Source organism: Schistosoma mansoni, chromosome 1 (genome assembly GCF_000237925.1).
Source record: "Schistosoma mansoni strain Puerto Rico chromosome 1, complete genome".
NCBI lineage: Eukaryota > Metazoa > Platyhelminthes > Trematoda > Strigeidida > Schistosomatidae > Schistosoma > Schistosoma mansoni.
Window position 1 is genome coordinate 27,854,255 of NC_031495.1, and position 14,495 is coordinate 27,868,749.

The 14,495-nt window shown below is 32.7% G+C and overlaps 2 protein-coding genes across 2 annotated transcripts; one reads left to right on the forward strand and one right to left on the reverse strand.

Moving 5' to 3' along the window:
* Positions 1-551: 551 nt before the first annotated feature.
* Positions 552-2,123, forward strand: Smp_052780 (hypothetical protein; the record flags this gene model as incomplete). The annotated part of the gene is made up of 2 exons (XM_018793917.1): positions 552-707; positions 1,866-2,123. The coding sequence occupies 2 exons, from the start codon at positions 552-554 to the stop codon at positions 2,121-2,123; spliced, it is 414 nt and encodes a 137-aa protein (XP_018648382.1).
* Positions 2,124-11,695: 9,572 nt separating this feature from the next.
* Positions 11,696-13,552, reverse strand: Smp_172340 (hypothetical protein; the record flags this gene model as incomplete). Its single annotated transcript, XM_018793918.1, has 1 exon — positions 11,696-13,552. The coding sequence occupies one exon, from the start codon at positions 13,550-13,552 to the stop codon at positions 11,696-11,698; it is 1,857 nt and encodes a 618-aa protein (XP_018648383.1).
* Positions 13,553-14,495: the final 943 nt, after the last annotated feature.

Genomic DNA, 14,495 nt, shown 5'->3' on the forward strand with positions numbered 1-14,495 from the left:
GACTTTCTTTTTGAATCCTGACGAAGTCTGTATCTGTGGTTAAATCTAACATAGTAAACTTTTAATAACTATAACCTAAGTTCGTCTTCTCTGTCTTTAATTAACCAGAAAATTTCGAGGATCAACTGTCTCCTCATTTGCATACGTACTATTTTAAAGACTCAGTTTTAGCACTAAAACGTGTGTATGCTACAATTGATAATCAGTTATTAAGGTGGTTTGATTCTACATGGTTCTTATGATCCTTAAAACACAGTATTCGAGGCGTCTTCGGCTTAATAGTGATCTTAGAAACGTTGTGTGGGATTCTAAACTTCATTTATGATCACATGCAAATTATCACAGGTTTCAAGCTCCTTTCATAATGGTGACTAATATACTTTATTGTGCAGGATCATATATTTGATGACTTGATTTGTATTTTCTTTACTCTCTCTCTCTCTCTCTCTCTCTCTCTCTCTATATATATATATATATATATATATATATATATATACCCTAGCCCACCTGGTAACGTTCATCTGTTAATAAAATGTTTTCAGACTAATTACATGGTACCCAAGTTTAAACAACGTTCTTACTTCGAAATTAAAGCTCAATTGGATGCCTATCGTCTAGCAAATCCAGTAACTCCAGACTTCAAACCTCCAATCGTAGATGTGCTTCAAAAACCTGTCAACAGTTCTGTGGTAAAAGAACCATCTACGGTAATATATTTCCGTCTAATTTATGTTCTGATTCATAACAGTATAAAAAAGATGCATTCAAGTAATCTTTTAGGCAAAAAGTGACTGATTTACTTACATTCTAATTATATTGTACTAGAATACCACTTTTACTTGTCTATGTATATTAATCCTATTTATATGTTTATATGACTCAGTGAAGCGTTATTATCAATTAATGTCAGCGTTTTAATATTAAAGTTATAACTAACAAAGCGTACTTACTTTTCTGCTTAATGAACGGATTATAAGCAACTGTAATGCTAGATATCTAGTTGGTGGTCAGTGGTAGAATCCATAGAAAATTTAAAACTGACAAATGTGTGTTGCTGTTGAAATATTGACGTATTAGATTACCATAAATTTTTACCATCACCATTTATTCAGTCAGTCACAACGTAGAACTTCGCACGTACATACATCAGTTCGAGTTGCCATACCACATTAGCACAGAAATGCAGTTGTCGATTCAAATCCCATAGTGGTAGAGGTAGTAAGAGTATAAACAGTAATCGGAAAGATTAAGGTTTGAAGATGTTATTCAAGGAATATAATCCAGTGAAATAAATTTGGAGAGAGAAAGTAGATAGAGACACGAAGAATTCAGAAGATTAAGATTTGGGATTACACAAAGAGTGTATGCACCTTCGCCATTGCAAACGATTTTGAGCCATGTCATTCAAGGTCTCTAACCATCGATTGCTATCATGTTGCGGATCCCAACCAGGTAGTCTGCACTTACGAACATGACTCAGTCCACTTGTCAATGACTTCATGGATTTGTGCCACGTTTTGGTCTGGCCGCCTGTAGCTTTCTTCCAACCTATTCCTATATCATAAAACATTGCACGTCGAGGCAGTTGGTGGTTGGGCATACGTAACACGTGTCCAAGTCACCATTCACTCACTCTGCCACGGTGTATTATGCTAGGTTTTATTTTTCAGTTACAATTAGTCACCTCTATCAAAATAAAGATCAGATAAATTATTCATCCGTCCATTTCTATTTTCAAAAAAATTTAACAACAGATTGGTAAACTCATTTTTCCCTCAATATTGTATTTTAATAAAATCCATAAATACTTTGACAATACATTCATCTACTTTAAAAATTTTTTGGTTGTACCTATTTTTATGTAGATTTTAGCTAGAATTACTGCCATTTGGAATTTATGGTATGTACAATTCATTATTACTCTGTTATTATGGTTAATAGCCATAAAAATTGAATTTGGCGCTGTATTTTTTATTATGGGAGCGTTATATTGGATTTGGGTATGGGGAACAATAAAAAATCCAAAACCTCGCATTTCCAATAATCCTGATGAACAAATTGTATCAGCTAGCTTCTTTTTCGATAATTCCCCTATTCCATCAAACATTATGTCTTCAAAATAATTGTAATAATTATAAGTAACAAGTCATTCCGAATTATTTCACATCCTTTTCTCTTCTGATCTATTAATAAATTTTATGATCCTTATATTTTGATTTTATTCAAGATATATTGTAGGTACTTGGCTATCATTATTTAAAATGAAATTTCTCAATAAACTGAGTTTACTAATGTTTATTTTTAAATACGTTTATTCCACTTTAGAGGGAACAAATCTAAAGTATTTAATAATTAGTTTCATTTTGGAAGCATTTAACTAGCTGACTAACTAAAAATTCAATATACTCGTGCGCCAAGCTACTGTTTGCAACCTCAACTTTAGTGAACGAGACTACTGGTATCCTCTTCTTCCTTATCCCGCAAACTAGAGTAAGAAGTTCAGTAGTTGTATAGAAGTCTTTTTAATCAAAGTCAGTAGGATAATCTCTGTATAGTAAAATAATATGCTTATAAACGGAATGGAAACAGAATAAACAATCAAATGTCACAGGCTTGTTGATCATTGATTGTCCAATTAAGACTTGACTGTTAGGCCTAGTTTTCAAGAATAGTATCAACAATCGACTTCAATAACATAGGTCCGAACATCGTTTAAATTGTTCTTGATTTTCCTATTATATCAAACAATACATGCAGAAAAAGTGTATTCTTCTATCTAGTACAAAAATATAGATGACCAGAGAGTTCTTTTTGTAAAGAAACTCGGTTGTGTAGTTTTAATAATGCGTAGTAATTACCTTGACCACAACAAATGCATCATTTCACTTTAGTTTTTGACAGTCTAAAAAAATTAGTTGATACGTCCTGGAGTTAGATTCACACTTTGATAATTCTCTTGCTATAACTCAGTTTAAGCAATCAAGAATTTAGATTCGTTACTCAGTCTATTCTCGCTTAAGGCTTAATAGGTTGTGACAATGGTGTGGTAAAATATCATATTAAGTGTAGGCAATTAACAACTCATAAAGTGGGCGAGTAGTTTCTTACTGGCTAATGAATCTTACCTTTCTATTTGTCCTAGGATGAGAGTACTCTTTTTACATGTTTCAAGCCGATGATGTGACACATAAGTCTGTTTTCCATCTAATCTTATGCTTCCGTGTAAATGGTCGTAACATCAACTTTCAAAATATTGCAGTTACTGTTTAGACATATCTAACTCCCAAAGTAAACCATAAAAATGGAGTCAAGAGAGTGATGTAAATGAAATAAATTCTGGTATTAACATACTGGATAGAAAGCGCCAGTTTCTGTTGATAATGGGAAGCATTTTACGAACAGACACCTAAAACAGGTTTATGTATTAACTTCTCAATTAGCTTTACTAAGTTGATAAACGGCGATAAATAAGAGCGAGAATGATATACAACTTCGAACACAAATTTGTTGTATCTGGCCACGTTTTTGTTAATTGTATACAAGATCATAAATTTATGTTGTAAAGAAAAGCTAATATTACTGTATGTGCCTCAAAGTCGAAAAAATTAAACGTCCAATGATTACATCTAGTTGTAGTACTTAAATAACGGTGAAGGATGTAAAGCATTTATAAAGCTTATGCTAAATTCATTGCATGTTAAATGTAGTAGAAGTAAAAAATATTTTAGGTGTTTGAAATATTAACTGAATTGTTGGTAACAGTATAAAATGAGCCATAACAAAGACAACTTGCGGAAAAAGAGTTTGTGGTGTTTAGACTCAATTCGATTGTACTGGAAAAGGCCAATTACTTTAAATAATAAAACTATACGTAGTAACTACCTATTTCATTGATCCTCAGCTTTCTTACTCATGTATCAATAGCTATGATTTAGATTTTTGGTTTGTTTTTATACTACTAGTGAGTAGTTCAAAATATAAACGTGAAATCCCTCGAGGTTTTAAATGCCTTATGTTTTGCGGCGTCGCTTACACATGAATGTTTTTGCACAATAACTGTAACGAATACATTCTGCTAAGTAAAGATTTGGATCAGGAAGTTTGTGCACATAGTAACACAACGACTACAAATCGTTTTGCAAATGGTAAATGATGTATTGACTAGCTATCTAAGGAAACTTTTTTACCCAATGATCTTTTAAGAACTAAGGAATGCGAGCTACTGATGTTAGAAACATTTCAGCAGGAATCTTAATTATATCGAATCTTTGTTTCTTCCCACAAAATATGCTTGTGATGTTGCTTTGGTGCATGAAATAAAACACGTGATCATCATGAATACTACTACCAGGATTGTATTGATAACGGTCCATCAAGTATAAGATCATCAAACGTTTATAACCTTTTCATATTTCCCAAATGGTAACTTGTACGGGAGTTTCAGTCTTCATCGAAATGTATCCAATGTTTATTAACGCTGTCCAGAACCTGACTTTTGTAAACATTTAGTGACAACAAGATCTACCCTTATATGAGATAAGTCTAGATTTTTTTAGTGGTTACTGTACATTATGACCCACAGTATAACAAGTGTGTAAAAAAGTCTAATAAGTTACTTAGATCCCCATGTGAAAAGAAATTCAGGGAGTCAATGCTTAGTAGAGATTTAGTTTGTACAATTTATTTATATCCGTATGTAAAGAAATGGATGACAAAATCGGCAGTTATTTAAAATGACGATTCATAATCCAAGTTCTTGCGTTGGCTTTTTCTTTCGGATCTAGTTTCATAGTATTCTGTCGCTTCCACACAGACATGAATCTCTTGAAAATTAATGTGTTTCGAAACTGTATCATCATTTCCATGCTTATTTGTCTGAATAATAGATATCTTCCATTATATTCGTAGCACAGTTACTATGGTTAAAAGTAAACTGATATAACTTTCTACTACTTAGCTCATTTTTAGTAGTTGAAGTGATTTTGTGAAATTTATTAAGTGATTGAGACAGTAAAATGGTCAGAAGTACTATTGGTTATCTATATATTCGTTATTAAAGCCGAAAATTATTGACCAGAAAACCTTACAAGGAAAAACTCCACTCACATTTGTAAATGTAGCTAAGGTATACAAAACCTAAGAAGTTGAACGATGTTTAGCTTATTATTATTATTGATATCATACTTCCACTCAAATTAAATTGGTCTATATGTATTGACCTGAATAATGACGGTTTATATGAGTCAGCTTTAACAAAAGACAAAAAATATGGAGAAAAATCTATTTTACTTATGCAAATGACCTTTGACCTGTTTATAACTGGAACGCAATTGTCAGAAAACCATTGTTATTAGTCTAGATCTCTACATTGATGATAAGAATTACAATTACAATAAAAATCAATGTAATATTTTATTGATCCAACTTTGTAATGTTATGAAATTATCAGAAAATAGGAAATTAATAGACTGCAATTTAAATAATTTGGCTTTAATATGATCCAGGTAAACCAAATGAACATAAAAAAGGTAGATCCTTAAGCAATGAGCATCCACAAGCCCGCACGCGGCCTCGCGCATGAACACCCAGTCTCTAGACCATTGAGTTATTATTATTACTAATGGCTTTATTCAATATTATATTCTGGTACAATATAGAATTCTCAGCACGAAGTATTTCAACAAGATTTTACGAAAAAAAATGAAAAAGATATGACTGTACAAATTATCAAATTTGAGACATGCTTAAGAATACAGGTTATTTACTAGGTCGATTCTAACAACCTATTCGTCATAGAGTATATTTGCTAGGTAAGGTATTACAGGACTTCTATAGATTTGCTTGCGTGCATGGATTTTAATGTATTTACGTCTCGTTATACCAGAAGATATGAATGAAGTGGATGGTTAGTACCTGATAAGATAACAACTGCTAGGAGTTTGTAAGACTTAAGATATCCATGCACAAACATATTAATAATGACCTCAAAAGATTCACCACACACCCTGCTAACTGCCTTCAGCACTCTCTCTAGTACAGTAAAGCCTTTTCCCAAAAACCTGAGAAAGAATAATGGGGAACAGTAAAGAACAATAGGTAATATGCAAGAACTGATAAATCGTAAGAGTAAATGTTGAGTAATCCCAAAAGTATGCAGCCTCTTCATGTAGTAAGTCAAACGGCATTTAATGGTGTTAATGGCTAACTTTAATCCACAAATGACATCGCTCGACCGCTCTCCACTTTCTTAGATGGGTAACTGCCTCACACTCGACACAGTTTAGTTCCAAAGGGGTCGATTCCCACGTGAAGAGTTTTTGATGCGCTCTGCCAGGAAGTTCATTACTAGAATGAAACTACAGGCTAGTCATTTCAGGCTTTCAATAGTGATTTAACCTGGATCGGTTCATGATTTCAATAAATCCAAAAATCTTCACAACCTCTTACTGATAAAAAAGATAATGGAATCAAGTAACCAAGTGGATGTTCATGTATTCATTCATTAAAGATTTGGAAACTTCATCAGATATGAAAGGACTGTATGGTACAACCAAAATACTTGACGAGAAATTTAGTAAACCAGAGCAATCAGTCAGAAGAAAAGTAAATGTAATCACTATGAATCAACAGTAGAGCATAATAGAAAACTGTGATGTTTAAATAAATCAATGACTTCTTGGTATTGATGACTGTTGTAAATTTTGAATTCCAAATACAATACATTCGTTCGGGCTCATCTACTACTTCTTGATTACATTGCGTTATTCCTGGGATTACTAGTTTATACTACAATTCAAATACTTCTGATTATCATAAAAACTCTACACAGATGAGAACCAAAAGTATGCGCAAAACACGGTTAAATGACACTATTTACAAAACAAAAAGATTAATTAGGGATTCATCGAGAATATTACTAGTCAGAAGGTACAGTCTGATTAAAGATAAAATCAAGAGATCTATTTTCGTTATGAATCTGTTCAAACACTACAATAGAATAGTCACTTCTTCGTATCCTAATCCAGGTCTGATAATGTAAACTGCCTCAATAAGTGAAATATGCCTGAAGTAAATGAACAGGATAATCTCTAGAACTCAACGCAGGGATATTTGTTGGGCCGATACATGCCAACTTAATAAAGGTATCTTTCATTCCACAGCGCTGAGATATTAACTAACCACACCTCCGTTTTTCCAATCCAGTATCAGCTCAGGCAAATAATTAGAGGTGTAGAAGTTACTGAATTACTATCTGTAAACCATGTCTTAACCAAGATCGTGAGAAATCCTCTGAAGACAATTCTTATCAAATATGATAAGTACCTGGATAATCTCAGATCAGAGTAAGATTTCACAAGAAGAAAGTGGAACTGCTTACATAGACGCACTATGTACCTGAACTTTTACAGCGAGATTAACATAATCAGATGAAACTCATCTTGAATCGAGTCACAGTTGCACAATGGATCATAATTAAATGAGATCAATCATGACGATTTCCTAAGTTTGAATATTGTTTTATTTTAGATACTTCGGAAACATGCAGACTGAAAAACTTAAATTTTACTGGTTCGATCTCGTATAAAATAGATAATGTGAAAAGAGATCAGTATGGTGATAATTCAGGTTCCAAAACAGTCAACTTATATTTCAAAATAGTATTCAGGACATTTCTGATTCATTTTATAACATGTAACCAATGGGAAATATTTTACTGTTTTTCTTCTAACTCCTTAATTCACACTGAAGGCATAATTTAGAAGTACCACAATATGGAGAAATCTGTTTTATCTTTGTTCATTTAGTAGTAAATGTGAATATTACTTCTGGTGTTATATACGTTTGACTGATGGATCAATATTATCATGTTAGTACATTCAATGTAATATACACACGTACTAGGATTATTGTTGCAATACATAAACTTTAGAGTGAAGACTGTAAATATCATCTCAATAATTTCAAAATATATGAGCAGTAAAGTAACTTAGGGTAGAAGATTTAACGCATTTTAATTTAGTTACCGAGTTTCAGATTCGAACCACGCCCAACTTTCTTCAGTCTTAACTACTGGATAGCCCTCACGTTAGAAATATAGTTTAACACAGTAAACCATAGATCTGCACCTGATTCGAATTGCATTTAAATATTCAGTCGATGTTATGGTATATAGAAATATCAGAATTTGTCCATTGAACACATTTCTACAGTATGTGCCGATAAAATTGAGTACAACCTAAGATAAAATTAGTCCAGAAATAGTTTATCAACGTTTACAGTGATTATAATTTATTACTTATAGTATTGCCTCCCAAAATACAGGCATTATTGGATGCCAGTCAGAATGTAAAAATGTGCCTAGTAAGCCTTGAACAAGTTTATTATCTGACCGTTGACTGACTTATATATTAAAAAAAGATAGAATAGAAAAATTGACATTACAACTTCGTTTACAACTGTTAACGTGTTACCAGCTAAAGAAGAAATGAGATCTACCAACTGCAGTAATTCTTTCCGTTTGCGAAACTTATAAATATCACCGTTAATAATCCAAATAGCGTGTGCATACACTAAGTTCTCATATCCAGGTTCATTAGCCAAGCTAATGAATATTTAACTCTTAGTTACTCAAGATGGCGAAAAACTAATTTGCTCATCCCAGTAACTCCTTATCTAGCAAACAGAGTAATGAGAATGCTTTGTAGATAGGTCAATTATCAAAACGGGACGTACAATGTACAAGAAACCACAAGTAAGCGCGAACAAAGTCTATAAAATACTGTGAGCTACTTCTATTGCGTAGACTACTAACACAACCCAGCTACTAAAAATGTGGTAATCAGAAATTGAACAGAAATTTACAGCACAGTGGTCAAAAGTTGTGTGTCCAAACTACTTAGATCACGTCGATATTGTATGCAAAACTGCAGTCACAAGAAAAAAGCTGATGTCTAGACTAGTGTATTGATACGAGGCTTAAGATCTCATTGACATTGAATCTGGAATATTCTCTCTCTATTATAGTCAATATATTTATTTCTCACTTTATTCGTAATTTTCATCTTAATAATTTGGTCATTAATTTTCTTTGGATTGACCATTTTTGAGGCTAACCAGAGCTGAGTTCCTCTAAATAGAGAGAGTTAATTTTACTAACGTTTCTTCAGAAAACATTTAATAAGAGATTTTATTGACCCTACAGCTCAAAATTAAACTTTGTATTCACCATAGAACAGTAAGTTATGTATACACGCTTAATGAATAAAATTTCTATTCCTTAACTGACAGTTGAAACCAAAACCAGTCACCGATATATTTTTAACACTAACGAAAAGATATGGTTTAATAAGTTTGATTCTAGTCAGACTTTGAACTGAGATAAAACATGAGTCACACTAATTTAATAAATATTAGTACAAAGTTGAACACAGGATAAATCATAGATCATATGAGCATGTAAGCCCACTCACATCATTTGAAAAAAATTGGCATGTTAATACAGTGCAGAAATGATCTCAAGGTCATGAAGTGTATATATGACCTAAATATGGACAAGTAAAATAGTTCAACCAATTACTGAATGTCTAGACAATACGATCTCTGAATTAATCATTCAACATGAAATTGTTGAACATCAGATATTTGCAATAAGATTAGCGACTACTTTTTAAACTGTTGAGATCAGTGATAGTTAAATGAAAATGAACAGATGAAACAAAAAAGAATAAATCAACTTTATTATTTGAAAAATTTGTTTTCATAATAAGGCATTATAACGTGGTATGAATAGTAAAATTAACAATAATAATATCATCACTAATGTTATTATACCACAGATAGTATCATTAAAACTGTAATGGTGTTAACAACAGTAAAAACAATGTTAACACTAATAATAAACATTCCATACTTCAAAAAATACAAGTAAATAAAAAAAGTATTTTGGAACAATTGTTTGATAGTGCTTGAAAATAAACCTTAAGGGCTAATAAATATTTTATATGCATTTCAAGTATAAACGTTTGATTCAATATTGAACTATTTCGTAAATGACTGCAGAATAAACTTGCAATTCGATAAGGACACATTGATCGAAGGGCTTTTAGTCCACAAGCTAAACATGCCAAATCAAAGGTCACTGTCGGCGGTTCACCCTCTGATGAAAGTATAGAAGCCTGAGTTCCATCTTTTAATAAATTAGCAACAGAATTCGACTGATCCGTTTTACCATTGCTATTATTACTATTGTTCATGCATCTTGAAGCACGGATGACATTTAAACCCAAAGTAGGCAAGGTATCCGGTTCATCAACTGTTTTCAAAAAAGTAGAGAATGAAAGGCAAAATAAAACTTCAAGAAGGTACCTATTACTAGACAGTAGTAAAAACTAACAAATAAAAAACACGATATAACTGTTCTGTTATTGTTTTAAAATACTCAATTGTTCAACCTCAAGTTTCTCCAAGTGCAAAAATATCACACCTAAATCATAAGGTTTTAATATCATTCGGAATGATTTACTTAATGAAATATAGCATTTATTTAGTGTGTCCAATAGCTTCTTGTTGAGTGATGCCTTAAGAATCAAAGCATTACACTTTCAACTACAGAGTTATAGGTTAGAACCTCGTTTTGCCAACTAGTTTGAGTGATCAAGTAGTATAATTAGCTTGTACATACACGAAGAGAACATAAATCAGTGCATGTTAAATGAGTTATATTGTCTCTTTAAAAATATTGCCAAGCACTGAAACTTGCTAAGTTATCCGAAGAAATGAATGCAATGCTACCCATCTTATCGTTGTTCTACGCCAATGCTTTAAAGATTTCGTAATCCATGTGAGGTATATGTATATATCCGTAATCTAAGCAGGAATTAAAATATCAGTCAACAGAAGTCGACAAACAGATAATTAATAAATACTTATCTACACATTAAGATCATGGTTATTTAAATATCACCTTAAAACACCAATTCCAAGCCTTGATTCGCATTTGAAAATTGCAAACTACCGCTTTCGAAAAATGATTAAAATCGGAAGAAGGTAAGTAATCTAGGAACATCGTATCAATGTATATCTATAGAAAAGGGATTTTAAAATAGCATTTTATGATATGTATGTCTGTGTGACGAATGCATTTTTATAAAATCGAATTATTATATAAGTGGCACTCTGAGACCGAAGTAAAATGCGCAAGGCTAATGTGATAGTAGACAAAGGAATCAGTATTTTTATGAATTGGTAAATAGATGATCACAACTTTTACAGAAAGATGTTCAAAATTGGCGAGAAATCTTACCACAAAAAGAAATAACTACATATAAGCTAGCGAACTTTGTCATTCTCTGAGTACTCATAAATTTCTATCTGAAAAGTGCTTTTATCGTACATTAGGGATTTTGTGCTGAATTTCAGTGCCGAGAATCAATGATAAATTGGTCGAGAAAGTTGTGGAAACTGTTAACGACTAAAGCTATTGAAGCTTACTCCGAGTAATATAAAGCCACTGATCAATCCAATGATATGTCTACTAAAGTATAAGTAGGTTAGAGAAAATCTTAAGATCAGCTGAAAAAGTAAAAGCTATTCAGATATTATTATAAGTCTTCTTATGTTTTTCATATTATGAGCCATGTATACAATAAATTCGTTTCAATCAATAAGACGTACACCAATATAATAGTACAACTTTTCAACTGACTAAATGTTTTAGGTACAGATAACTCAACAAAAACCCCGAAGAATCTGGTACACAAATGATACTGATTATTGAAGACATTCGAAACATACCAGTTAGAAGAACTACGTGACGTAATAAATAAAACTCCTGAGCACTCAGACCAGCTTGACGTATTTCTGATAAAAATTGAAGGAGTTCATTAGAAAACTTCCGATCTGGCCGTCTGTTTTTCGTTTCACCATATCTTTGTATATCTAGAAGCAGAGACCATGGAATTTCCAAGTTTACAGGATCCTGATATTGATGGTTTTCTTCATATGGTGATTTATCTTCAACAACAACAACATCTAAAGAATTCTCAACCATGCTTAAGGCTAACAGTTTTTGCCAGCATTGTGCAAGTAATGATAACCAAGGAAAAGCAACATTCTTGTTATTCAAATGATGTACTTGTTTAGACAAATCATTAAGAGTCCATAAATTAGGTTTCAAAGTAGAAACAAGAGGTGTAGACAGGGCCACAAACTCAGTAATCTGCCGTAACCACTCGGTAATTCGTGCTTGCACCGGACGAGCAGTTTTCTTAGCCAACTGTACATAAGGAAAATTCCCATTTTGAATATTATTAACACCGGGAGTAATAGTAGGTAAAGAAAATGTATTTGTTATTAGTGATATGGGTACAGAGTAGCCAGTGAGATCGATTGGCTCATCAGATCCTGAATCGTTTGAAAGTGAAGAGGTTTGAGGAGATTTTTGTAGGCCAGCTGAGCTAAATCCTGAACTCTGAGAATTGATATTGGGAGAGGGAGCCATCATTCTGGGATAAGCTGGAGAACTTTGGGGCGGAACACGGGGACTAGATACACCGGATGAGGATAAACTAGATTTATGAGGTAAGATAGCGCTTAAACTGTGCGAACGAGTGTCAATGTGTGAGACGTTCATTGCATTTTCATGTGACTTTGACAGTGCTCGATGATATAATGTATATTTTGGTTTTGAAAAGACTGAATCTGGTGTTGATCCTTCCATTTGACGACGATGTTGTAAACGTGCTTTGAGGCTAGGATAAACATCAGAAGTGGCACCAAAAGATGAAGCATGAGGTCGAGTATATGGGCGGTTATTGGAAAGTTTGCAACCAAGAGAGTTTGCTCGATGACGAAAATTAGAATAAACTGTGGAACTTTTAATTGAGGTAGGATAATTGTTTGTATCTGCATGATGAGAAGTCATGAACGCTGTTGAATCAGAAAGTGGCTTATCTGTTCGTACATCACTCATATCTTCATTAGTTTCCATTAATGACTGACCGGGAGAAGTAGAGACCGATGTTTTAGACGTAGAATTTTGTGATGAAGTTTCTTTGGAAATGAGCAAATTATATAATAATCCCTGATGTACCTGCTTAGAAGGATGGATACTATTACCATTTACCGGGTTCAATGAAGCAGATGGATAAGGGTTAATTTCTGAATTTCTCGACGGAATAAATTTCGTAGAAAAAGACAATGGACTAGGTATAGAAGAATCACCTGAAGAACTCAAGCGAATTCTGGATAACTTTTCACTTCCTTCAAACACCGGTTGATTACTTAAAGTAGAATCGGGGATGTGTGGTGAAGATAATGATCTGTTATCTTCTGAAGATTGTTCTTCTGAAAACTTATGAACATTTTGTGTGCATTCAGCAGTTTCATTTTCAGAAGCATTTGACAACGCCATATGAGACTCTTCACTTGTTACAAGAGCTTCTGCAATCCTAAAATCAAAAACAATAATGTTATTGTAATTTATATCGAGACCTTTTAAGACTAAAATAATGATCTGATCTATCATGAAGAAAAATTTGTCACGAAAATCCATAAATAAAAATGATATCAAACACTTTATTATTTTTAGAGTATACAGACAATCATACTAATTCTTAAGTGTTTTAGGTTTCAAACGTTTCAACAGGGTTCAAAAGACATTCAGTTTGCATTACTGATGAATAAGACAGTAATTCGAAGAACAACTCAAACAAAACTGATAAAGTTATTTCAAGATGGTCAATAGACTATCAGGCAATATTTTAGTATCCATTATGGGTTTTGAGTATCTGTAACGTATATAAGTACATTCAGTTATCCAATGAGTTAGTATTAGAATCTAACTAATTTGGTGAAAGAATTGACAGTCGTTTCTTCGAATAACTTATAATTTGTCTAGCAAGAAAAACAAATTATTAAGTCAAAAATAGATTAGGCTAATCTATTATGAGATTCATTTTTAAAAAAGTCAAGCTTCATAGTTAAAGAACAAAATACAATAGTAAAAGTACAACCAAGAATGTCTATTTATTGTCAGCAATCTACAAATTAATCGGTTAGGAATTTAATTCAGTCGTTAAATACCTATATTCTGTGCAATACCTGTTTGCATCTATTAAAAGTAAATAGTGATCCGAAATTTCATATAAGTAGTAAATAACTCAGTTCCCGAATCACAGAAATCATTTTTCCAAATGACACTTCGAAAATCTCAAATTTTATTTCACTGACTTGACATCGGAGCGATTACTAAAAATTTATTGAATTGGAATCATTGATCGATCTAAATTAGTGAACCAATGAAGACCTGGAAGCACTGGATGAATCGGTTTATGATTCTTATGAAATCCAACAATTTACTAGGTGAATAGAAGAATATAAAAACCATTTTTCGTAGTTGAAATCATGAGTCAATTGAAGCTAGACCACCATGGAAAACCTGGAAGCACTGGACAGCCGTTTCATCCTATTATGGGACTCCTCCGAAAGGCGCATCC